The sequence below is a fragment of the Xenopus tropicalis genome, chromosome 10 (assembly GCF_000004195.4).
Source record: "Xenopus tropicalis strain Nigerian chromosome 10, UCB_Xtro_10.0, whole genome shotgun sequence".
Lineage (NCBI taxonomy): Eukaryota > Metazoa > Chordata > Amphibia > Anura > Pipidae > Xenopus > Xenopus tropicalis.
This window is the reverse complement of record NC_030686.2, coordinates 10,591,555-10,615,776: the sequence shown is the minus strand read 5'-3', so window position 1 is coordinate 10,615,776 and position 24,222 is coordinate 10,591,555. Positions and strand designations below refer to the sequence as shown.

Genomic DNA, 24,222 nt, shown 5'->3' with positions numbered 1-24,222 from the left:
TGCCTTGGGGATATGTTCTGCCCCCAATAAGGGGTAATTATATCTTAGTTGGGATCAAGTACAGGTACTGTTTTATTATTACAGAGAAAAGGGAATCATTTAACCATGAAATAAACCCAATAGGGCTGTTCTGCCCCAATAAGGGGTAATTATATCTTAGTTGGGATCAAGTACAAGTACTGTTTTATTATTACAGAGAAAAGGGAATCATTTAACCATTAAATAAACCCAATAGGGCTGTTCTGCCCCCAATAAGGGGTAATTATATCTTAGTTGGGATCAAGTACAGGTACTGTTTTATTATTACAGAGAAAAGGGAATCATTTAACCATTAAATAAACCCAATAGGACTGTTCTGCCCCCAATAAGGGGTAATTATATCTTAGTTGGGATCAAGTACAGGTACTGTTTTATTATTACAGAGAAAAGGGAATCATTTAACCATTAAATAAACCCAATAGGACTGTTCTGCCCCCAATAAGGGGTAATTATATCTTAGTTGGGATCAAGTACAGGTACTGTTTTATTATTACAGAGAAAAGGGAATCATTTAACCATTAAATAAACCCAATAGGGCTGTTCTGCCCCAATAAGGGGTAATTATATCTTAGTTGGGATCAAGTACAGGTACTGTTTTATTATTACAGAGAAAAGGGAATCATTTAACCATGAAATAAACCCAATAGGGCTGTTCTGCCCCCAATAAGGGGTAATTATATCTTAGTTGGGATCAAGTACAGGTACTGTTTTATTATTACAGAGAAAAGGGAATCATTTAACCATTAAATAAACCCAATAGGGCTGTTCTGCCCCCCAATAAGGGGTAATTATATCTTAGCTGGGATCAAGTACAGGTACTGTTTTATTATTACAGAATTTGAATTATTTGATTATAATGGAGTCTATAGGAGACGGCCTTCCTGAAATTTGGAGCTTTCTGGATAACAGGTTTTCTGGGTAACCGATCCCATACCTGTAATAGGTGGGGGTTTTCTTTAGACAACAGACAAAAGGAGAACTGGTGCAAACACTCCCAATACAAAAGATGTTTATACATATAGTAGAAACCTTTTGTAAATTCAGAGTATTTTTGCTTTTTTAAATTTTCTGGTGTTACTGGTCTTTTCTCCCTGCATTACAAGCCCACTTGCCTAACCAGTCTGCCGCCGCCGCTTGTTTCATGGGGCTACGTCATCACGGCTGGGTTCCCTTCTTTGCATGGCTTGTGCTGGCTGGGGCCTTGTAAGGAAAGGAAACAAGGGGGGGGGGGTTAATGAAGCAACAGATTCCACACATTCCACAAACATGACATGACATCTCTCCCTCTCTCTCTGCTCATTGGGGTCACAGTCTGCTCCCGGGTCACCCAATTGTCCTGCCCGAGACCTGTAGAAAGTTTTGCAGACCCTATAAGGGAAGGACATGCCAAGTATTCGTAGCTTGCAGGCATGCATAGTTCCCTTAGGATTCCCAGTGCCCCCTCCCTTCTCTCCCACTCTTGTTTGTTTGTGTGTATGTATTAAGGTCCCCATACACGGGCAGATCCGCTCGCTTGGCGATGTCGCCAATCGAGCAGATATTCTCCCGATATCCCCACCAACGGGTGGACGATATCGGGAGAATGCAGGGTAATTGGATTGTTTGGCCCCATATAATGACGGGCATAGGCAAAGTCGGTCCGGGGACCAAATCAAGAAGCTGATGCGGTCCCTGATCCGACTAGATTTTCTAACCTGTCCGATCGAGATCTGGCCGATTTCAGGCCAGATATCGGTCGGGCAGGCCTGTCAGGAGTGCCCATACACGGGCCGATAAGCTGCTGAACTAGTCTAAGGGACCCATATTGGCAGCTACTATCGGCCCGTGTATGGGGGCCTTTAGGGAAGATTCTGCCTTTTCCAGCAGGATTTGGATTTGTCCCAATTCAAGTGTCTAGCTGAACGGAATCCTAAATCACGTGACTTCAGGTTACGTGAACATGGAATTGAAAAAACTTTTACCTACGCGATTTGCACACACCTCTATTTAACCCTTACGCAGCCTTTTCCATATGCATACGTTCCGGTCCACATTAGGACCTTTATGAAGGATCTGTATCTGTATATACATATCACACTAGCGAAGCACCAGGTTTATTATTTTTAGTGCCCTCTGCCATTGCTCCCTAGGCACAGGCCTCTTCTTCCTACTCGTAGTTCCGGCACTGGGGGGTGTAAAGTTCTGCTCGGTTGGTGAGGCGGCCAAATGAGTGAATCTTTCCCCAATAAGGTGGGCAATATAGGATTGATAAGATTGTTCCATGCAGGAATACTTCGGCGGGAAGCAGGCCGGGCAAGTTTGAAAATCCTGTTGGGATGAGGAACATGTCAGCACGTCCCCATTTCAAACCTGTCCAATAGACATCTGGCTTAAGGTCCCCATACACGGGCAGATCCGCTCGATTGGCGCCAAGCGAGCGGATCTTCTCCCGATATCCCCACCTACGGGTGGGCGATATCGGGAGAATCCAGGGTAACTCAGTTGTTTGGCCCTGGGGCCAAACGATTGAATTATAATGACAGGCATAGGCAAAGTCGGACCGGGGACAGATATCAGCAGCTTCTATCGACCCGTGTATGGGGACCTTAACTTGGCCCTGTATCGGTTGGGCAGGCCTGTCTGAGGGCCCCGTACACAGGCTGATAAGCCTACCGGCAGCTTTTATTGGCCCATGTATGGCCGCCTTAACAAGAAGGGTCATAGAATTCTTACAAAGGCAAGGATGAATCTATCTAAAGGTGTAGGGGCCAGTCTCAAAGAATTTGCTATGGGTTCCTCAATGCAAGCCAGAAATGATCTTTAACCCTCCAATATACCACTATCTATACCATAAGGATTTATTGAGTCTGTGTAACTATATTAATGGCTTTTGAGATAAAATATTTTACAGGGCAAGTTCTCCTTTACGTTCCGCCACACCCCTATTTCTCTCTCGCTACCTGCTCTCTCGCTCACAGGATGTACATAGTTTGTGGGTTGCGACTGCTGAATGACTAAGCACCCACTGTGCAGCGTTGTCTATAAATAGGCAGAAAGTCTGGAGAGGATATGGTTGTGGTCAGAAATGAGCAGCTCTCCTACTGAGGCCTTGAGAGAGAAGCACAAAGTTGTGGGCAGTTCTTATGCTCTCTGTCACCCCCTCACTCAGGGGGCCACATGGGGTGGTCTCTTCACCTACCGCTCTCTGTCGCCCCCTCACTCAAGGGGACCACATGGGGTGGTCTCTTCACCTACCGCTCTCTGTCGCCCCCTCACTCAGGGGGCCACATGGGGTGGTCTCTTCACCTACCGCTCTCTGTCACCCCCTCACTCAGGGGGCCACATGGGGTGGTCTCTTCACCTACCGCTCTGTCACTCCCTCACTCAGGGGGCCACATGGGGTGGTCTCTTCACCTACCGCTCTCTGTCGCCCCCTCACTCAGGGGGCCACATGGGGTGGTCTCTTCACCTACCGCTCTGTCACTCCCTCACTCAGGGGGCCACATGGGGTGGTCTCTTCACCTACCGCTCTCTGTCACCCCCTCACTCAGGGGGCCACATGGGGTGGTCTCTTCACCTACCGCTCTCTGTCACCCCCTCACTCAGGGGGCCACATGGGGTGGTCTCTTCACCTACCGCAGAGACACTCTCCTGTGATCGGTGTGCTGGCTCGGATGCATTATCTGTGTTTTCAACAGTGCTATCTCCCCCACCTCCAGTATCTCTATCTCCTATTGTTTATTTTTTAAGGGCAAGTAAATAAAGAGCTATTTATTTGGTGTTCTGGTTATTTGTGCCTTTTACAACCAGCAGCCCAAGGATCACTCCCCACTCCAAGCCAGCGCCACTAGGCTGCATTAGAGGAAAATGGAAAGTACAGAGGCCTGTATGGGACACACAGTCCTAAACCAAATCTTGGTTCCAAAGCTGACTCTTAACTCCTAAAGGTCCCCATACACGGGCCGATAGTAGCTGCCGATATGGGTCCCTTGGACAGATTCTGCAGCTAATCGGCCCGTGTAGGGGCACTACCGACTGGCCTGCCCAACCAATATCTGGCCTGAAATCAGCCAGATCTCGATTGGGCAGGTTAGAAAATCTAGTCAGATTGGGGACCGCGTTGCTCATCGACCGACTTTACCTATGCCTGTCATTATAATTCGATCAAATTACCCAGGATTCTCCCAATATCGCCCACCTGTAGGTAGAGGTATCTGCTTGGCAGAATAGGAGGCACAGAGGGTTCCCCATCCAGACAATTGCACTGGTTCCAATGAACTTGTTGGCATACAGATATATTAATATTTCATGGTGAGCTCTGTGCTGCTTTGGTTTGGGAGATGCTGTGAATGTGTTTAGTACATACTGAGGGTTTGCTTATAAGTTGGGCAAACATAAGCCTATTGCCTGATGTAGATCAGACCCGCTACCCTTACTGTGACGTGTGGGGGTGCAAATACCTAGGAATAAATTAGGCAAGTACAGTTACACTCTCCCTAATGCCAACATCTCTTCTACCTACAGCAAAGCACCAGGCACCTCTAATCCTATTGTTTTATTGTAAGAAGGTTACTGTGTCAATAAATAATGATAATGTTTAGCAGCCCAAAGCATTGCAAGGATGGCTCATCTACCTGCCCCTCTTTTATTTATTTTTTAAGCAACTTGATGCGTTTGCTGCAGCAATACTACAGCTGGGGCAGTTGTTATGGGGCAGCAACTGCCAAAAGACCAAGGTGGTATTGCCTTTTCTGACTGGTTAGGGTTAGTGTATTAGGATTATTAAGGTTAGGGTTATTACGGTTAGGGTTATTACGGTTAGGATTATTACGGTTAGGGTATTAAGGTTATTAGGATTAGGGTTAGTGGGTTAGGGTGTTAGGATTATTATGGTTAGGCCTAGGGTATTACAGTTATTAGGATGAGGGTTAGTGGGTTAGGGTTATTACGGTTAGGGTATTACGGTTATTAGGATTAGGGTTAGTGGGTTAGGGTATTACGGTTATTAGGATTAGGGTTAGTGGGTTAGGGTATTACAGTTATTAGGATTAGGGTTAGTGGGTTAGGGTTATTACGGTTATTAGGATTAGGGTTAGTGGGTTAGGGTTAGTACGGTTAGGGTATTACGGTTATTAGGATTAGGGTTAGTGGGTTAGGGTATTACAGTTATTAGGATGAGGGTTAGTGGGTTAGGGTTATTACGGTTAGGGTATTACAGTTATTAGGATTAGAGTTAGTGGGTTAGGGTTATTACGGTTAGGGTATTACAGTTATTAGGATGAGGGTTAGTGGGTTAGGGTTATTACGGTTAGGGTATTACGGTTATTAGGATTAGGGTTAGTGGGTTAGGGTATTACAGTTATTAGGATTAGGGTTAGTGGGTTAGGGTTATTACGGTTATTAGGATTAGGGTTAGTGGGTTAGGGTTATTACGGTTAGGGTATTACAGTTATTAGGATTAGGGTTAGTGGGTTAGGGTATTATAGTTATTAGGATTAGGGTTAGTGGGTTAGGGTTATTACGGTTATTAGGATTAGGGTTAGTGGGTTAGGGTTATTACGGTTAGGGTATTACGGTTATTAGGATTAGGGTTAGTGGGTTAGGATTATTACGGTTAGGGTATTACGGTTATTAGGATTAGGGTTAGTGGGTTAGGATTATTACGGTTAGGGTATTACGGTTATTAGGATTAGGGTTAGTGGGTTAGGGTATTACGGTTATTAGGATTAGGGTTAGTGGGTTAGGGTATTACGGTTATTAGGATTAGGGTTAGTGGGTTAGGGTTATTACGGTTAGGGTATTAAGGTTATTAGGATTAGGGTTAGTGGGTTAGGGTATTACGGTTATTAGGATTAGGGTTAGGGTTATTACGGTTAGGGTATTAAGGTTATTAGGATTAGGGTTGTTAGGGTTAGTGTATTAGGGTTCGAGTTAGGGTTAGAATATTAGGGTTGTTAGAGTTAGTCTGTTAGGGTTAAGGTTAGTGTATTAGGGTTAGGGTTAAGTGTATTAGGGTGTATTAGAGTTAGGGTATGTTAGGGTTATTTGCTTCACAGCACAATGACAACAGGCTATTCTCTGGTTCTCCCAACACCTCTACTGTCCTCTAACCCAACTGATACCTGCCAGGTTGGAAAGTCCCACGGGGTGTGGCCCCCATTATTGTTTATATAGAACTGATACATTTCTGCGGTGCTTTACTGTGTAAATTCATATTCAGTTCAGTCGTCGTGGGTCGTAGGGTACGGTCACACAAAGCTGATTTGGGGCCTGTGGAGAAAAGCAGAGCCCTTGCGCTCTGGCCTTACCGTGTATCTGAACATAGAAAAGAAAGGCAACTAACTGAAAAATGATAAAAAATAAAGACCAGTTGAAAAGCTGCTAAGAATAGGCCATTCTAAAAGTTAACCTGAGGTGACCCACCGCTTTAAAGTAAGCTAGTATACACCCCTAGATAATCTGCGAGTAACCTTACTGCTGCCTCGGTTAGGCTCAGGGGCCAAGCACTCGACAAAGGAAGTAGAAGAAAGATAGAGAAGAGTAGATTTCTCTTCCAGAGATCATAACAATTATTATACTTTTCAATTTCAGGCATTACCCCAAGCAGTCTTTCACCACGGTGGCCGATACCCCAGAAAACCTTCGCTTGAAACAGCAAAGTGAGCTACAGAGCCAGGTAATGAGCTTCCTATATTATTGCCATTTTTCTTTGTATGTGCCAAACATCTGCCAGTGTGTTGGGCCTGTATATATCAGCGTGGCTTCAGCCTGGGAGTGCCTGTAGGGGGGCAGCTGGGAGCAGGCCCGGGGCAAGTGCCTGTAGGGGGCGGCTGGGAGCAGGCCCGGGGCAAGTGCCTGTAGGGGGCGGCTGGGAGCAGGCCCGGGGCAAGTGCCTGTAGGGGGCGGCTGGGAGCAGGCCCGGGGCAAGTGCCTGTAGGGGGCGGCTGGGAGCAGGCCCGGGGCAAGTGCCTGTAGGGGGCGGCTGGGAGCAGGCCCGGGGCAAGTGCCTGTAGGGGGCGGCTGGGAGCAGGCCCGGGGCAAGTGCCTGTAGGGGGCGGCTGGGAGCAGGCCCGGGAGTGCCTGTAGGGGGCGGCTGGGAGCAGGCCCGGGGCAAGTGCCTGTAGGGGGCGGCTGGGAGCAGGCCCGGGGCAAGTGCCTGTAGGGGGCGGCTGGGAGCAGGCCCGGGAGTGCCTGTAGGGGCGGCTTTTCTTGTCCTTAAACTGGAGTGGAGGGGGGGGGGTAAATTTGGAATGGGGCAGTATAGGGAGCAAGAATAGCTCTGCCCAAAAGCCTGGGGTTAATTGAGGGTGATCCAAAGCAAAACGGATATTGGCTGTGGGCGCTGCAGTCCTTATTCCATGAGCTATAGAGCCTGACTAATATGAGGAGTTTAAGGTTTTTAAACAACAAAACAGCAAATTGTGGAACATTGGGCAGGGAGTGTATTGCAGCCAATTATTGTTTGTGCTTTGTATATATTTATATTAGACACTGACACACACAACACACAAAGTGCCACTTTTTCTAGACACATATTGCAAATATATAGTTTTGTGCATGATGTTGCTAATATTCTATTCCTGTCCCACTGTTCCCAGGTTCGTTACAAGGAAGACTTTGAAAAGAATAAGGGCAAAGGATTCAGTGTAGTGGCCGACACCCCGGAACTACAGAGGATCAAGAAAACCCAGGATCAGATCAGTAATGTGAGCACTTCAGGGCCCTGTACTCATCCTGCGGGGGGCGCTGTCAGATTAGTTAGTAAATGGCAATGCAGAGAGTAAAGCGTTGGTATCTGGCATATATAGAGTGCTGCAGGTTACTAGTAGTGAGTACCCACAGATGTGCCATGCTTTCCCTCGCTGTGCTGGGTCCCAGCATGCCTGCCTTGTTCCCATTTGCACTGGGGTCTGTAACTCTCAGGCATACTAGGGAAATATTTAGCCCCCCCAAACATAATAAACACCTATGTGTTAGTGTAAACGTTATGTGTAAAAAGTGTGTCTGCCACCTGGGTGCAGCCCGGCAACTGACATAGAAGGAACGCGGTTCCAGAAGGAGAACCATCATGTGAACTTATATGGAGGCGAACAGTGCTTTTCTCTGTAATAATAAAACAGTACCTGTACTTGATCCCAACTAAGATATAATTACCCCTTATTGGGGGCAGAACAGCCCTATTGGGTTTATTTAATGGTTAAATGATTCCCTTTTCTCTGTAATAATAAAACAGTACCTGTACTTGATCCCAACTAAGATATAATTACCCCTTATTGGGGCAGAACAGCCCTATTGGGTTTATTTCATGGTTAAATGATTCCCTTTTTCCCTGTTTCTGTTGCTTTTAGATTAAATATCATGAAGAGTTTGACAAGAGCCGGATGGGGAACCCATTGGTGGACGGTGATGATTTTGACCGTAGAGGATCAGACGATGGCGCTAATTACCGCAGATCCTCACAGAGTACTCCCCAGCAGCACCACCCCCCCCCAGCCAGTAGCTCAGGTAACAGGAGAGCCCAGTTCCTCTTCTCACATTTCCAGTCAGAGAAATAAATAGCTGCTGTTAGAGATGTCTCCAAGATGGCCTCGGAATCCACATTGCTCCGTAATCTCATAACCCCTTTAGCACTAATTAGGCACTTTTTCATGCAAATTCAATTTTTCTCATTATTGAAGGACTTGTTTTTAATTTTTTTTAGGGGCACAAAAATGGTGTTAAAGGGTAAGTAAACCTTTGAAACAAGTTAATGTAATTATGAGAGTGCTATTCTAAGCACTTTAGCAATTAAATTCATTATTTTCTTTTTTAATTACAAGATGCTAAGGGTTGAAAGTACTGTTAATATAGATGCATGTTGTTACAACAGCGCCACCTACTGGTCAGTTTCCAGACATGAAGTATGGAGGACGCTGTTGAGTAAGTTGTCTGGAGAAAGACAGAGGGTGGGCCTGATGTTCCTCTGGTTAGGGAAACCATTACAAATCTCAAATAACTTTCCTGACCAGTAGAACATCAGCCCAGCCCTCTGTCTTTCTCCTGACAACTCCCTCAATAACATTATTGTCTGAAACTGACCAGCAGGTGGCGCTCTTGTAACAAATGCACTCATATTAACAGTACCTTAAAGGTCCCCATACACATCGCCAAGTGAGAGGATCTTATCCCGATATCCCCCACCTACGGGTGGGCGATATCGGGAGAATCCAGGGCCAAACGATCAAATTATAACGACGGGTATAGGCAAAGTCGGTCCGAGGACCGCATGAACTAGATTTTTTAACCTGCCCGATCGAGATCTGACCGATTTCAGACCAGATATCGGTCAGGCAGTTCTGTCGGTAGTGCCCCATACACGGGCCGATTAGCTGCAGAATCTGTCTAAGGGACCAATATCGGCAGCTACTATCGGCCCGTGTATGGGGACCTTAACCCTTAATATCTTAAGAAAAAAAACTAAATAATGAATGTAAAAATGTAAAGTGCTTAGAATAGCCCTCTCATCAATACTGCACCAGTTTTAAAGGTTTACTTATCCTTTAATTCTAGGTTGCCATTCAGTTTTCTAGAGGTTTGAACAGTCTCCCAGGGTCTTCTTTTATGGTGCCAGGGGTGTATGTGCTCTGTACCTTGCAGCACTAGGGTCCTGATCTGGGCACTGTCTACAAGGAGTTAATGGGGGTTCATTTATAAACACTGGGCAAATTTGTACCTGGGCAGTAACCCATGGCAACCAATCAGAACTCTGCTTTTACTGTTATACCTGCAGCTGGCCGGAAAAACGAAATCGTTGATTGGATGCTACAGGTTACTGCCCAGGGTTTATAAATGAGCCCCAAAGTTTCCTTTGTGCTTGTGCGGGTTTCCTTAGGGTGCTCCAAACAATGTAACTGACTAACCATGGATAGGGACATGTGCACAAGTTACAGTATATAAATACAGAATACATATAAATGGTGGAAAAAGTCCCAGCTTGGAAGTAGAGCTTGTTCAGATTAGCTGACATTACATTAACTGAAGATAAACCCTAAGAACTTTGTATCAGCGGACGGTTATGGAGAACACTGCCCTCCAGTGGTGATTAACATGTATTGTGGGTTTGTTATTGTGCCAGGGAGCTCTCTGACTCTGATTACCCCAAAGTGCCTTGTTTTTGGTTTGTTTTGTAATAACAATTTCTGCCCTGAGGTTCGAGTCTCTTTTTAATGTAATTATTCAGGGCCAGATGTATGCTGGTCATCAGGTTGCCATAGAAACAAAGACATGCAGCTGGCTGGGATGTCCCCCGGCTCCTGTCTCTTTGCAGGGGACTTGTTCCCGAATCTTATTTATGGATTCCAGGCCCGGACTGGGATTCAAAATAGGCCCTGGCATTTTAATTACACAGAGGCCCAAACAGCCCCCCCAGCCCAATAAATAGTGACTGTCTGTGGCACCTTACAGCCCCCCTGGCATTCCCAGTACCCAGAGGCACAAACAGCCCCCCAGCCCAATAAATAGTGACTGTCTGTGGCACCTTACAGCCTCCCTGGCATTCCCAGTACCCAGAGGCACAAACAGCCCCCCCCCCCCAGCCCAATAAATAGTGACTGTCTGTGGCACCTTACAGCCCCCCTGGCATTCCCAGTACCCAGAGGCACAAACAGCCCCCCAGCCCAATAAATAGTGACTGTCTGTGGCACCTTACAGCCCCCTGGCATTCCCAGTACCCAGAGGCACAAACAGCCCCCCCCCAGCCCAATAAATAGTGACTGTCTGTGGCACCTTACAGCCCCCCTGGCATTCCCAGTACCCAGAGGCACAAACAGCCCCCCAGCCCAATAAATAGTGACTGTCTGTGGCACCTTACAGCCCCCCTGGCATTCCCAGTACCCAGAGGCACAAACAGCCCCCCAGCCCAATAAATAGTGACTGTCTGTGGCACCTTACAGCCCCCCTGGCATTCCCAGTACCCAGAGGCACAAACAGCCCCCCAGCCCAATAAATAGTGACTGTCTATGGCACCTTACAGCCCCCCTGGCATTCCCAGTACCCAGAGGCACAAACAGCCCCCCCAGCCCAATAAATAGTGACTGTCTATGGCACCTTACAGCCCCCCTGGCATTCCAAGTACCCAGAGGCACAAACAGCCCCCCAGCCCAATAAATAGTGACTGACTGTGGCACCTTACAGCCCCCCTGGCATTCCCAGTACCCAGAGGCACAAACAGCCCCCCCAGCCCAATAAATAGTGACTGTCTGTGGCACCTTACAGCCCCCCTGGCATTCCCAGTACCCAGAGGCACAAACAGCCCCCCAGCCCAATAAATAGTGACTGTCTGTGGCACCTTACAGCCCCCCTGGCATTCCCAGTACCCAGAGGCACAAACAGCCCCCCCAGCCCAATAAATAGTGAGTGTCTGTGGAACCTTACAGCCCCCCTGGCATTCCCAGTACCCAGAGGCACAAACAGCCCCCCCAGCCCAATAAATAGTGACTGGCATTTGCCAGAACCCACAGATTGCCAGTCCGGGCCTGATAGATTTCATCTGTGTATTTTAGTTTTTACCTGGGAGTGGCCTTGTTTTTCCTATTTAGTAGCAGTTTATATTCTGCCTTGTCCATTTTCTTCTGCCTTAATTATTGAAGAGACTCTATGCCTTTTTAAAAGCAGGTTTGTTTCCATGCCAAGGATATTCTGCTACGTGTGCCTTATTTATCTGCACTTTACTTTTAAAAATCAGCAAGGCTTTCAGACATGGAACATTCCCAATAGAAAGAGAAGTGATCCAGTTATACTTTTCATATAACCTTTCATATTCACCTTTATAAATTAACCTTTAGTTTGGCATAGACATTGATATTCTGAGAATTTGCAATTGGTCTTCTTTTTTTTTTTATTATTTGTGGTTATTTAGCTTTTTTTTCTGCAGCTCTCCAGTTTGGAATTCTGGTTGCTAGGGCCTTGTTTACCTTGGCAACCAGGCAGTGGTTTGAATGAGAGACTGGAATATGAATAGGAGCGGAACTGAGAAGAAAGATAAGGAATAAAAAGTACCAATAATAAAATAGTAGCGTCACGGAGCAATAGCTGGCTGTCAGGGTCAGTGACCCCCATTTGAAATATGTAGAAGAGAAACACAAATAATTACATTATAAAACTATAAGGAATAAATAATGAAGACCAATTGCAAAGTTGCTAGGAATAGGAAGTTCTATAACATACTAAATGTTAACATAAAGGTGAACCAACCCTTCAAAGCAGACAATTTGGCTATGAATATGCATCCGCCAATCAGGCAGGAGATTACAAATATATTCATAGTTCTTTAAGACTTTATCAAGGGCCTCCAATCAGACAGCTGTATATACATCAGGTTATTCCCACAGTTATAGGACAGTAGGTTTGATCTAACTCTCTGTTGTCCTTTAGCCTATCCGCAGCATCAGCCGCAGCCAAAGTATGGCTACCAGGAACCCGCCGCTCCCGTGTCGTCCCAACGCAGCGCCCCAGCAGGAGGGGTGAGTGTGGCCTTCACCCCATGATTGCTCCATCCCCCCGCCCAATCCCTTACTCACCGAGCCTTTTCTCCCCCACCAGAAGCGATACAGAGCTGTGTACGACTACAACGCAGCCGACGAGGACGAGGTGTCCTTCCAAGATGGCGACACCATCATAAACGTTCAGCAGATCGACGACGGCTGGATGTACGGAACCGTGGAACGCACGGGGGACACAGGCATGCTTCCCGCCAACTATGTGGAAGCCATGTGACCCGGAGGGCCCGCCTCATCTCCTTCTCTCCCAGAATCATGAAGCATTCCAGTGCAGCCCTCTCCTGCGTATTTTGGGAAGGACGGGCTCCGTTCTCTGTATCTCGGCAATCTTCTCATCCTCTCTGCGGCCCCATTGGCTGTAGGGCGGCTAATTACCTCTCCGCTTCAATCTATTTTCCGAAGGGATCGAGTTGGGAAATATTTCCGTTCCCACAGCCGTTTCCCCCCACTCCTGTAATGTCCAATTGACATTTCTCCCTATGCGCTTTGCACTGAATATATATATATAATATATCCCTAATATATTATATATATAAAGTAGATCATAAAGTGGAGGCAAAGGGAACCTGATAATCTTTTCAGACGAAAGCATCAGCATCCTTCCAGTTGGAAGGCATCGCTGCCCGCTCTGGTCATCCAAAACGACTTTCTGCATATTTTTATTCTCGTTTTTCCTCCCCCCCCCCCCCCCCTCAATCTGGGTAAATGACACTTTGTTCTATTTACCACGAGAAGTTTAGGATTTTTACTATTCACAAAAGCTGTGATGACCTTGCTGTGAGCGAGCGTGGATCTTGTTAGCGTGACGGAACTCGGTCCTGCCCCGAGGGCCACATTCCCCAGCACCGTCAAACATGAGCGTAATAGAAGCAGGATGGTATCGGCCGCCATCCATCAGTAGAAATCAGTGGCTAAAGGAACCACAAGCGATTAACGGTTTTAATCAATTTGATTATGATTTGAATCTGCCAACGAGCAGTTTATATACCGGTGGGGGCCGCGTCGCCCCCTGTCCCGCCTCATAGATAGAGTACGCCCCTGCCACGGCACGTGCCATTCAATGACATTAACATCGAAACATAAAGACCACAAAAAGAAAGAAAAACAGAAAAAAAAGCAACTATATATAGGTAGGTAGGTAGAGTAGTTAATTAGTAATCAGCATAAGAAAAACAGATTTAATTCTAATATTTTTACATTGGAGAATTTTCCCCTCGGTATATTTTATATATATATATTTTCTCTCCCATTTTTTTTGTTACATTCCTGAACAACAGTGAGGGTTGGGGGGGTGGGGGGTGAAACAAATGTTTGTTTTTGTTTACCAGTTTGGGAGGGAGGGGGGCGATGTCAGTAGTTTTATAAATGTGTTGCCTGTTCCCTTCGCTCTGCACCCCCCCCATCCGTGACATTCTGATCCTAGCATCCCTCCATGTCCGACATGGCAAGCTCCTGGGGGGGCCCTTCAGCCCCCCTATGGTAACATCCGTTGCCCAGCAAATCCTGGGTATGATTGGTGGCTGCGCCATTTGCCTAACTGTGCCAATGCATTGCCTAGCGTTTAGGCAGCTCAAGTGCTAGTTGCTATGTACAAGAGCCATTGGCTTATGCCGCGGTGCAGACAGCTCTTGTACATCGCTACAGTTGCAGATGCCTTATGCGTACGAGTTCTAGCAGTCTCTCTCTTTGCCAATCTCACCCCGGCTCCTAAACTAACATTGGCAGAATCATTAGAGCTCATACAAACAACCTCCTGCTGCCTTGCACAGCATTGCTGTAATATAGGAAAAGGGCACTACTCATTCCCTAAGGAGATCCTACATTCATTTCCTTCAGGTTATATATGCTATAAGGGCAAAGCTTGGAGAATATAAAAGACGTATTTATTAGCACTGGAGAAAAACATCACCGGCAATTTTGCCCATAGCAACCAATCAGATCTTTGCTTTTGTTTTCTAATTGCTGATTGGTTGCTACAGGCAACATCACCGGGGGTGTTTGTCTCCAATGTTAATAAATACTCCCCATACCTGGGGCAGCCATGTTGTTATCCGAAGGTGCTGTTTCTGCGTAGCTTTATTAGTAAATAGGGCTTCAGTTTTAAAGACAATCCCGCCTTTGTTTTAAAATCCATTTCCTTATATGCCGGTGTGGCACGTCTGTATATGTTGTGGCCATTTGCTTGGCACGTGCCCGCTGCTTCTCAGCATTAACACAAAGTACTTGGGCACCTGGGCAGTAACCCATGGCAACCAATCAGATGTTAACTTTCATGGTTCTACTTACAATGCCCTGAAAAAAAAAAAAGCTATTCACTGATTGGTTGCTATGGGTTACTGCCCAGGTGCAAATTTGCCCAGTGTTTATAAATGAGCCCCATTGTTCAGCAGGTTCATAATGATGATAACAATAGGCAGGAGAAATCCATAAGGCAGGTTCTTGTCCTCGGGGCTTATACTGAGCGGAAGTGCCATTTGTCCCTCTGTAGCTCAGATCTGTCCCCCAGTTGAGGCTGAACTACTACTCCCAGTATTATCTACAAAAGCAGCAGTCGGTGCCTGCTGGGAGTTGTAGCGTGGAATAGCTGGAGGGAAGCGGCGGTTACTAGTGGCCCAGACACTGGAATGGGGGGGGGTTGACAAGTACAAACGGGTGGGGGGGGGGGGGGGGCTGAGATACCAGTAATGGGCCGCAGAGCAAGCACAAGTGATTGGCACTATATATATATACTGCGTCACAGTCACAAAGCACAATTAAAGATACTTTCAGAGATTGAATACATTCCTTACCGGAGCAGCAGAACCCCCCCCTGTACCCCGTACTGTACCCCTTAATCACAGGGAGGGGCAGAGTTCCCTAGGACCAAGGAGATCCTCTGTATGTGAATGGGGTTGTGCCCCAAACTGACCGGACCAAACATTTCATGTTTCCTCAATCAATGCACTTTGTCCTCACCAGGAAAGGGGAGAAAACTAACATTACCGTCTTTGGGGCGCCCCCAACCCCCACAACCTATCAGTCGCGCTCCCCCCCTGCTGCTGCTGCTGCGCTCTTCTTTTGCCTTTTTATGTTTATTTTATAAAAACTCTCCCTCCCCCAGCTGGAAAGCCTTTGTATTAATTGCTTGGGCCTATAATCAGCCAGTTAAAAAAAAAAAAAACGGGAAAAAAAAGAAAAAAATCTCAATCATACGCTACCAAGAAACGCTTACTCGGTTACTCAAATTTAAAATAAAAATATAATTTTTACCTGTGCAGTCAGCGTGTTTCATTCGGCTGTTCGTTTCTACTCGTCGCGGATCTGCGGGATTAGATTGGGCCATTCTACAACATGCTAAAAATGAACCTACAGGTGAACCGCCCCTTTAAATCTGCCTATATGGCCGCCTTCAGGTGTATGCATACTGGGCTAGAGCTGAGACGCCAGTGATGCCAACTGTAGGGCCTGTGTTTAAAGAGAATGAATCAACCCAGGATTTCGTAAAACGCTATTGGGGTTATTAAATAAAAGCACCCTGTTTGCCTGTGTGCAGTAACCCATAGCAACTAATAGGAAAGTAGCATTTGCTGGTCATTTTTTTCAAGCAAGCAACCAAGGTCAGATTGGGCCAGCAGGGCACCGGGACAAAAAAACCCAGTGAGTCCAATGGCCGCCACTGACCCAGGCCAACTTACCCCATTCTCACAGTGCTTTGCACTGTCATGTATGTATGTATGTATGTATATCTTTATTTATGAAGTGCTACTTATGTACGCAGCGCTGTACAGTAGAATACATTAATACAAACGGGGTTATTAAGATAATAATAGATAAATACAAAGTATAACAATAAATACAAGATACAGTTGCAATAAGAGTCAAAGACACAAGAGGATGGAGGTCCCTGCCCCGTAGAGCTTACAGTCTATATGGGAGGGTAACTTACAGACACAAATAGGCACCGGAACTGTGAAGTTGCAAGGCATTGTGGGAATTGGACAGGGGAGGGCCAGAGCTGCTGTTTTTGCCCCACCCCCTGCATGTTATTTGGGTGGGTTGCAATATAAATAATACTTTCAATAGGAAGTACATTGTTATTAATAAAACATTCCGTGTTCCGCTTTCATTTTATGATATTAGTGAAGCTGCAACTGTCCCCGGAATGTTAATGTTCCCTACGTGTAGGTGTGAGGGTGTGGGAGCATCTTGTATTTACATGACGATAGACTAAAATAGACAACAGACTAAAAGAAATAACCCCTTCTGTGGTGTAACATGGTACAGCCGGGCCTCCAGCGCCCTCAGCCCTCCAGCAGTGGCAGGGTCTGCCGTAAGGTAGTTCTGCCCTGCACCCCTGCCATACTTTGGTCACCTTAATTAATTTAATTGTGAAAGTTCAATAAATATATTTATGTATACAAGCACCTTAATATTCTCTTAAGTCAGGGGTCCCCAACCTTTTAAACCTGTGAGCCACATTCAAATAGAAAAGTGTTGGGGAGCAACATAAGCATGAAAAAGGTTCCTGGGGGTGCAAATAAGAGCTGTGATTGGCTACTTAATAGCCCCTATGGGGACGGGCAGCCTACAGAAGGCTCTGTTTGGCTTTACTGGTTTTTATGCAACCAAAACTTGCCCCCAAGTCAGGAATTCAAAAATAAGCAGCTGCTTTGGGGCCACTGGGAGCAACATCCAAGGGGTTGGGGAACAACATGTTGTTCTTGGGGCACTGGTTGGGGATCACTGGCTTAAATCATCGGGCTCATGCTGTGTACAAAGTGTAAAAAATACCATGGAGATGGAGATAGAGGTTCCTCCAGTGGGTCTATGGGTTTCCAGTCTGACATGGGGGGTGCCAGGATCTTGGGTACTTCCCAGTAATTATAATGACTAACAGGGTGAGACTGGGCCGGCGGGACACCAGATGAAGCTGGAGGACCTCCTCTCTTACCCCGTTGCGCCCCCACAAAAGTATAAGGCGAGTGAGGGGGTGACTGGTGGGGGCCCCTGGGGGTAGCAGCAGAGATGAGAATAAGTTCATTGTGCTCAGGCCAATTATTTGAGTGTCATTAGGCTCATTCTGTAGGGGGGGGGGGGTGCAACTGTTTCCCTTCCCTGTGTGCACAGCAAGTGGTTAGTGAGGACAAACAGGTTGGGAACACGGCCATTCTATAGGCTGAAAAACCATCCCAAATGCCATGGTATGTGAGTACAAGCTAGGGGAGTGAGTGGCAGCTGTATGTATGTGAGTACAAGCTAGGGGAGTGAGTGGCAGCTGTATGTATGTGAGTACAAGCTAGGGGAGTGAGTGAGTGGCAGCTGTATGTATGTGAGTACAAGCTAGGGGAGTGAGGGGCAGCTGTATGTATGTGAGTACAAGCTAGGGGAGTGAGGGGCAGCTGTATGTATGTGAGTACAAGCTAGGGGAGTGAGTGGCAGCTGTATGTATGTGAGTACAAGCTAGGGGAGTGAGTGGCAGCTGTATGTATGTGAGTACAAGCTAGGGGAGTGAGGGGCAGCTGTATGTATGTGAGTACAAGCTAGGGGAGTGAGTGAGGGGCAGCTGTATGTATGTGAGTACAAGCTAGGGGAGTGAGGGGCAGCTGTATGTATGTGAGTACAAGCTAGGGGAGTGAGGGGCAGCTGTATGTATGTGAGTACAAGCTAGGGGAGTGAGTGAGTGGCAGCTGTATGTATGTGAGTACAAGTTAGGGGAGTGAGTGAGTGGCAGCTGTATGTATGTGAGTACAAGCTAGGGGAGTGAGTGAGTGGCAGCTGTATGTATGTGAGTACAAGCTAGGGTAGTGAGTGAGTGGCAGCTGTATGTATGTGAGTACAAGCTAGGGGAGTGAGTGAGGGGCAGCTGTATGTATGTGAGTACAAGTTAGGGGAGTGAGGGGCAGCTGTATGTATGTGAGTACAAGCTAGGGGAGTGAGGGGCAGCTGTATGTAAGTGAGTACAAGCTAGGGGAGTGAGTGAGGGGCAGCTGTATGTATGTGAGTACAAGCTAGGGGAGTGAGGGGCAGCTGTATGTATGTGAGTACAAGCTAGGGGAGTGAGTGAGGGGCAGCTGTATGTATGTGAGTACAAGCTAGGGGAGTGAGGGGCAGCTGTATGTATGTGAGTACAAGCTAGGGGAGTGAGGGGCAGCTGTATGTATGTGAGTACAAGCTAGGGGAGTGAGGGGCAGCTGTATGTAAGTGAGTACAAGCTAGGGGAGTGAGTGGCAGCTGTATGTATGTGAGTACAAGCTAGGGGAGTGAGTGGCAGCTGTATGTATGTGAGTACAAGCTAGGGGAGTGAGTGAGGGGCAGCTGTATGTATGTGAGTACAAGCTAGGGGAGTGAGGGGCAGCTGTATGTATGTGAGTACAAGCTAGGGGAGTGAGTGGCAGCTGTATGTATGTGAGTACAAGCTAGGGGAGTGAGTGGCAGCTGTATGTATGTGAGTACAAGCTAGGGGAGTGAGTGGCAGCTGTATGAGGAGGAGGAGGGACTGAGGGAGAGTGACAGAGTGAGCATCTGCTTCTTCCCTCCCCTCCTCCTCCTCCTCCTCGCTGCCTCAGTCACTACCCCCCCCCCCCTCCCAGAGCCCATCCATCCCTCTGCATCCCAAGGCCTCAACATGTTGGACATTTTCCTGCTGATGTTCTTTGCCATCATAGGACTGGTTGTGCTCTCCTACATCATCTACGTACTGTGAGGCTGGCGCGGGGGGGCATTAACCCTTCATCCCAGGTGAGTCTCGTCTTCATTCTGTAACTGCAGAGAAATGGGACTGAGGGCCCCCCCATAGGCACTGCTGCCCCTGCCCCACTCTCCCCATAGAGAGATACTAGGTCCCTATGTATGTGTATTGTATGTATGTGTATATGTTTGTATGTATATGTGACTATATGTATGTCTGTGTATATATATATATATATATATATATGTTTGTATTGTATGTATGTATATGTTTGTATTGTATGTATGTATATGTTTGTATGTATGTGTATTGCATATATATGTGTGTATTGTATATATATATATATATATATATATATGTATTGTATGTATGTATATGTTTGTATGTATGTATGTGTATTGCATATATATATATATATATATATGTATTGTATATATATGTGTATTGTATATATATATATATATATATATATATATATATATATATATGTGTATTGTATATATATGTGTATTGTATATATGTGTATTATATGTATGTATGTGTATTATATGTATGTATGTGTATTATATATATATATATATATATATATATATATATCAAAATAAAACAGCCAGCACCAAGGGTCTTTGTATTTCAAAAAATCTCTTGTGTATTATAATTGCATGTACAACCGACGTTTCGGTCCCTTTTGGGACCTTTTTCAAAAGGGACCGAAACGTCGGTTGTACATGCAATTATAATACACAAGAGATTTTTTGAAATACAAAGACCCTTGGTGCTGGCTGTTTTATTTTGATATTTATATGATATCCCGTGCACAGGGGCAGCTGCAGAGCAGCAGATTTTGGAGTGTGGTGCTGTCGTGTGGACTGTTTTATATATATATATATATATATATATATGTTTATTGTATGTATGTATGTATATGTTTGTGTGTATGTATGTGTATTGTATATATATATGTATTATATGTATGTATGTGTATTGTATGTATGTATATGTAATATAGTAGCAGTTGGAGGCTTTAGAAGGAAGCATGGGGTATATTAAAGTAGCAACTGTTACAGGGAATCTTGCTGTAGGGAGCTAATAGGGCAAGTGTGGTACTTCTCTGGGTGTTGGGTGGGTCTGGGTGGGGGGTAATAAGTCTGCAGAAGAAGGTCAATAGGGTTATTTTAGGTATAAAAAGATATTAAAGGGTCTTCCACCCCAACCCCCCCCCTTCCCCCCACTAATGTTGTGGAAATAGGCACCCTTTTTTAGAGGTGTCATCCCCCTTCAGGGGCTGGAGGCTGCGGGCCGGGGATACTCTGCACTGCTATAGTAAACTGCTTGCTCTGCTTAAGTCAGTGATGAATGATATCAGGGATACGCGGAAGTTTGGTGACCTGAATGGAATATGTCTCTGTGGGATACGGAGTGGCAGGGGCAGCTCCCAGAAGCCAATGAGAATTCCTGGCCCAGTTCTGAGAACCCAACAGCTCCCATAGGGTGCTGCATGTAGGTATTGTTAAAGGTATAGCACAGTGAGATAGGGCAGAACTGATAAGTGGGGGAAAGTCACACTCACAGGCTGAGGCAAATGCCCGGAGTGCCAATATAGGCAGGCATGGCACAGGAATACGCTGCTGAGCAATTTACGTTACGTTTTTGCCTTTATTTTCATGTTATCAGCAAAGTGCTAATATCATGCACAGCGCCACTGGCCCCTGCTGTTCTGGTTCGGTGTGGGCCCAACAAAACCTCAGCAGTTACTGGGCCTTTTCTGATGCCTCTCTGTGTATTTCTATCACCCCTGTCTCACTGAGCAATGAAGCAGAGCAGAGAAGCATCCAGAGATGATTCCTGGATCAGTTGCTCAAGTTCTGCCATTCTGTCTGGCTCCTGAATAAGCTGTTCATATTAGACTTTTCCTGAACTCTGCCTGCCCTGACCTGGGGCAAGACTTGGACTTGGTCTATGTTTAACCCTTTTGCTATGCCTTTATTGCCTGTCCTACCTGCTATCATGGGCCAACCTTGTGTGTTACCAGCCCTACCTCTCTTGCTTATCTTGCCTGTCCTGTCTGTAACACATAAGACACAACCTATCAGAACCACTTTCTCTATAGTCTTCATCAACCTCCTGTGGCAGCCATTGGCCCTGACAGTAATATCAGGCTCTCCCAAACTCCTCCAACCCTGGCAGAGGTGCAGTGAAGAGCATTTGCCCCCCCCCCCCCCACCCCCCACCTGAATGAAGGGGCTCCATGAATAGTGGTCAATTATAACAATTTCAAAATTTACAAAAATGAGTTGGGTCAGGCAGCTGTTAAAGGCACCGTGGCAGAACCCACAGGCCATCATTTAAAGGCACTATTAATCATTAATATAAACTTATACAAGGCACAGTTCATACAATGTGATATATTAAGGTTGCCACCTGTAGTGGGGGGCGGGGCATGATGTCACATGGATGTGAAGTCATGGGGGGCGAGGCTATGATGTGGTGATCGGCCAATCGCCTAGTCAATTTTGAAGAGTCTGTCTGGTCTTCCAAATTGGGAAAACCGGGCAGGCAGTTTTAACCCAGACAGCCCTTATGATAGCCGGCCTGTCTTGGTTGAAAACAGTCAGTTGGCAACCCCATTAACCCTGCATGTCTAGGAGTGCATGCATCAGTAGGGTCAGACTGGGCCTCCGGGACAGCAGGAAAAAACGGGTGGGCCCAGGCCCTCATGGAGCCTGACGACCCAGATCCACTTACCTAGGACGCTGCAGATCCTCCACAGTCCAGGAACGCCCTCCCTCATCCGATTGTAGTGGTAGGTTAATGAGGAGGAAGGTGGTAAGAGGTTCACTACGCAGTGCCGGTGGGGGACAAGGTGTGGTGGACCTCAGGAGCGTGGGCCCTTGAGATGGTAAGGATGGCCCTTGAGATGGTTAGGATGGCCCTTGAGATGGTAAGGATGGCCCTTGAGATGGTAAGGATGGCCCTTGAGATGGTAAGGATGGCCCTTGAGATGGCAAGGATGGCCCTTGAGATGGCAAGGATGGCCCTTGAGATGGCAAGGATGGCCCTTGAGAAAGCAAGGATGGCCCTTGAGATGGCAAGGATGGCCCTTGGGGTCACCGCCTTGGTGGCCTGGGACGCCCCAGTCCAACACTGTGCATCAGTCTTATGGTTTCCAAACAAAAGGACACATTGTTTCTATTTAGGGGCACTCTACGATGGACCGGCCCGGCCAGCTCATACTTTATCCACCTGCAGATTTCCCTCTGAAACTATGGGGGAAGGAATGCACGGCAGCCCTGCAATGCACCAATGTGTTCATTTCCTTCAAACTGGCCATCTGTAGATTCTGACAAATGCCAGAGAGGCTGCCATAGACAGTCATTATTATTATTATTTTTTTTCAGCCAGATGGATATCGAGCATCGTCTGAAACATGAAACCTCCTGGAATGTAAAAGGGGTCAGTATTTCCAAAGAAAAGAATGATCTCTGAACTATGGAAGAGCAGGAGATGTCGGTATGATGTTGGGCATCAGGAGAGCACAACAAGATGGCCGCCAGACTTCTGATACATTTGTTCTCTACATGCTGTGGCTTGGCAAAGGCATTAGAATCATGTAGACAGCAATTTACTTATTCTATGAAAACAAGTGCCAGATTTCTTATTTTAAGGATGTCAGTCCTGACTTCAAATAAAAGAGTTGTCATTTAAGAGAGCAGTCTGCATGACAGCTTGTTACCTTCCAATTTGTATATGTCCTTAAATCCCCATCATCTGTTATATCAGGACAACATCATTTATAGCAAACAAAGGTATGGGATCTTTTATCCAGAAAGCTCAGAATTACAGGAAGACAATCTTCCATAGACTTCATAAGCAAATAATTCACATTTGTAAAAATTATTTACTTTTCCTCTGTAATAATAAAACAGTACCTGTACTTGATCCCAACTAAGACATAATTACCCCTTATTGGGGCAGAACAGCCCTATTGGGTTTATTTAATGGTTAAATGATTCCCTTTTCTCTGTTATAATAAAATAGTACCTGTACTTGATCCCAACTAAGATATAATTACCCCTTATTGGGGGCAGAACAGCCCTATTGGGTTTATTTAATGGTTAAATGATTCCCTTTTCTCTGTAATAATAAAACAGTACCTGTACTTGATCCCAACTAAGATATAATTACCCCTTATTGGGGGCAGAACAGCCCTATTGGGTTTATTTAATGGTTAAATGATTCCCTTTTCTCTGTAATAATAAAACAGTACCTGTACTTGATCCCAACTAAGACATAATTACCCCTTATTGGGGCAGAACAGCCCTATTGGGTTTATTTAATGGTTAAATGATTCCCTTTTCTCTGTTATAATAAAATAGTACCTGTACTTGATCCCAACTAAGATATAATTACCCCTTATTGGGGGCAGAACAGCCCTATTGGGTTTATTTAATGGTTAAATGATTCCCTTTTCTCTGTTATAATAAAATAGTACCTGTACTTGATCCCAACTAAGATATAATTACCCCTTATTGGGGCAGAACAGCCCTATTGGGTTTATTTAATGGTTAAATGATTCCCTTTTCTCTGTAATAATAAAACAGTACCTGTACTTGATCCCAACTAAGATATAATTATCCCTTATTGGGGGTAGAATAAGCCTATTGGGTTTATTTCATGTTTAAATGATTTTTAGCAGATTTAAGGTATGGAGATCCAAATTATGGAAATATCCCTTATCTGGGAAAACCCCAGGTCCTAAGCATTCTGCATAACAGGTCCTATACCTGTGCTCTTTTACCAGTATCAGTATTGGGGAGAAAGGTGAAATTCATGCTTGGGGAGGCTTGAAATACATGGCTTTCCATGGGAGAGCATATAATTTTATGGCATTTCGCCCTTTTGGGGAGGCTAGGACCTGAAATATCATTATTTTCTGCCTTTGAATGGAAGCTAATCGAGCTTTTTTCAGGAAAGTAGAAGCTGTTATAGCAGCAAAAGGAG

At 45.8% G+C, this 24,222-nt stretch overlaps 1 protein-coding gene and 1 long non-coding RNA gene across 2 annotated transcripts in view; both read left to right on the top strand.

Annotated features, from left to right (window-relative positions):
• Positions 1 to 13,642, top strand: part of lasp1 (LIM and SH3 protein 1) — a 36,585-nt gene extending 22,943 nt beyond the window's left edge. Inside the window, 5 exon segments of the mRNA NM_001008445.1 lie at positions 6,610 to 6,694; positions 7,617 to 7,724; positions 8,367 to 8,523; positions 12,430 to 12,518; positions 12,598 to 13,642. Coding sequence (NP_001008445.1) covers positions 6,610 to 6,694; positions 7,617 to 7,724; positions 8,367 to 8,523; positions 12,430 to 12,518; positions 12,598 to 12,771 — 613 coding nt within the window. The 3' untranslated portion in view covers positions 12,772 to 13,642.
• Positions 13,643 to 19,097: 5,455 nt separating this feature from the next.
• Positions 19,098 to 22,940, top strand: LOC116408066. Its single transcript, XR_004220709.1, has 2 exons — positions 19,098 to 19,271; positions 22,620 to 22,940. It is a non-coding gene; the product is annotated as an uncharacterized LOC116408066 (long non-coding RNA).
• The last annotated feature ends 1,282 nt before the right edge of the window (positions 22,941 to 24,222 follow it).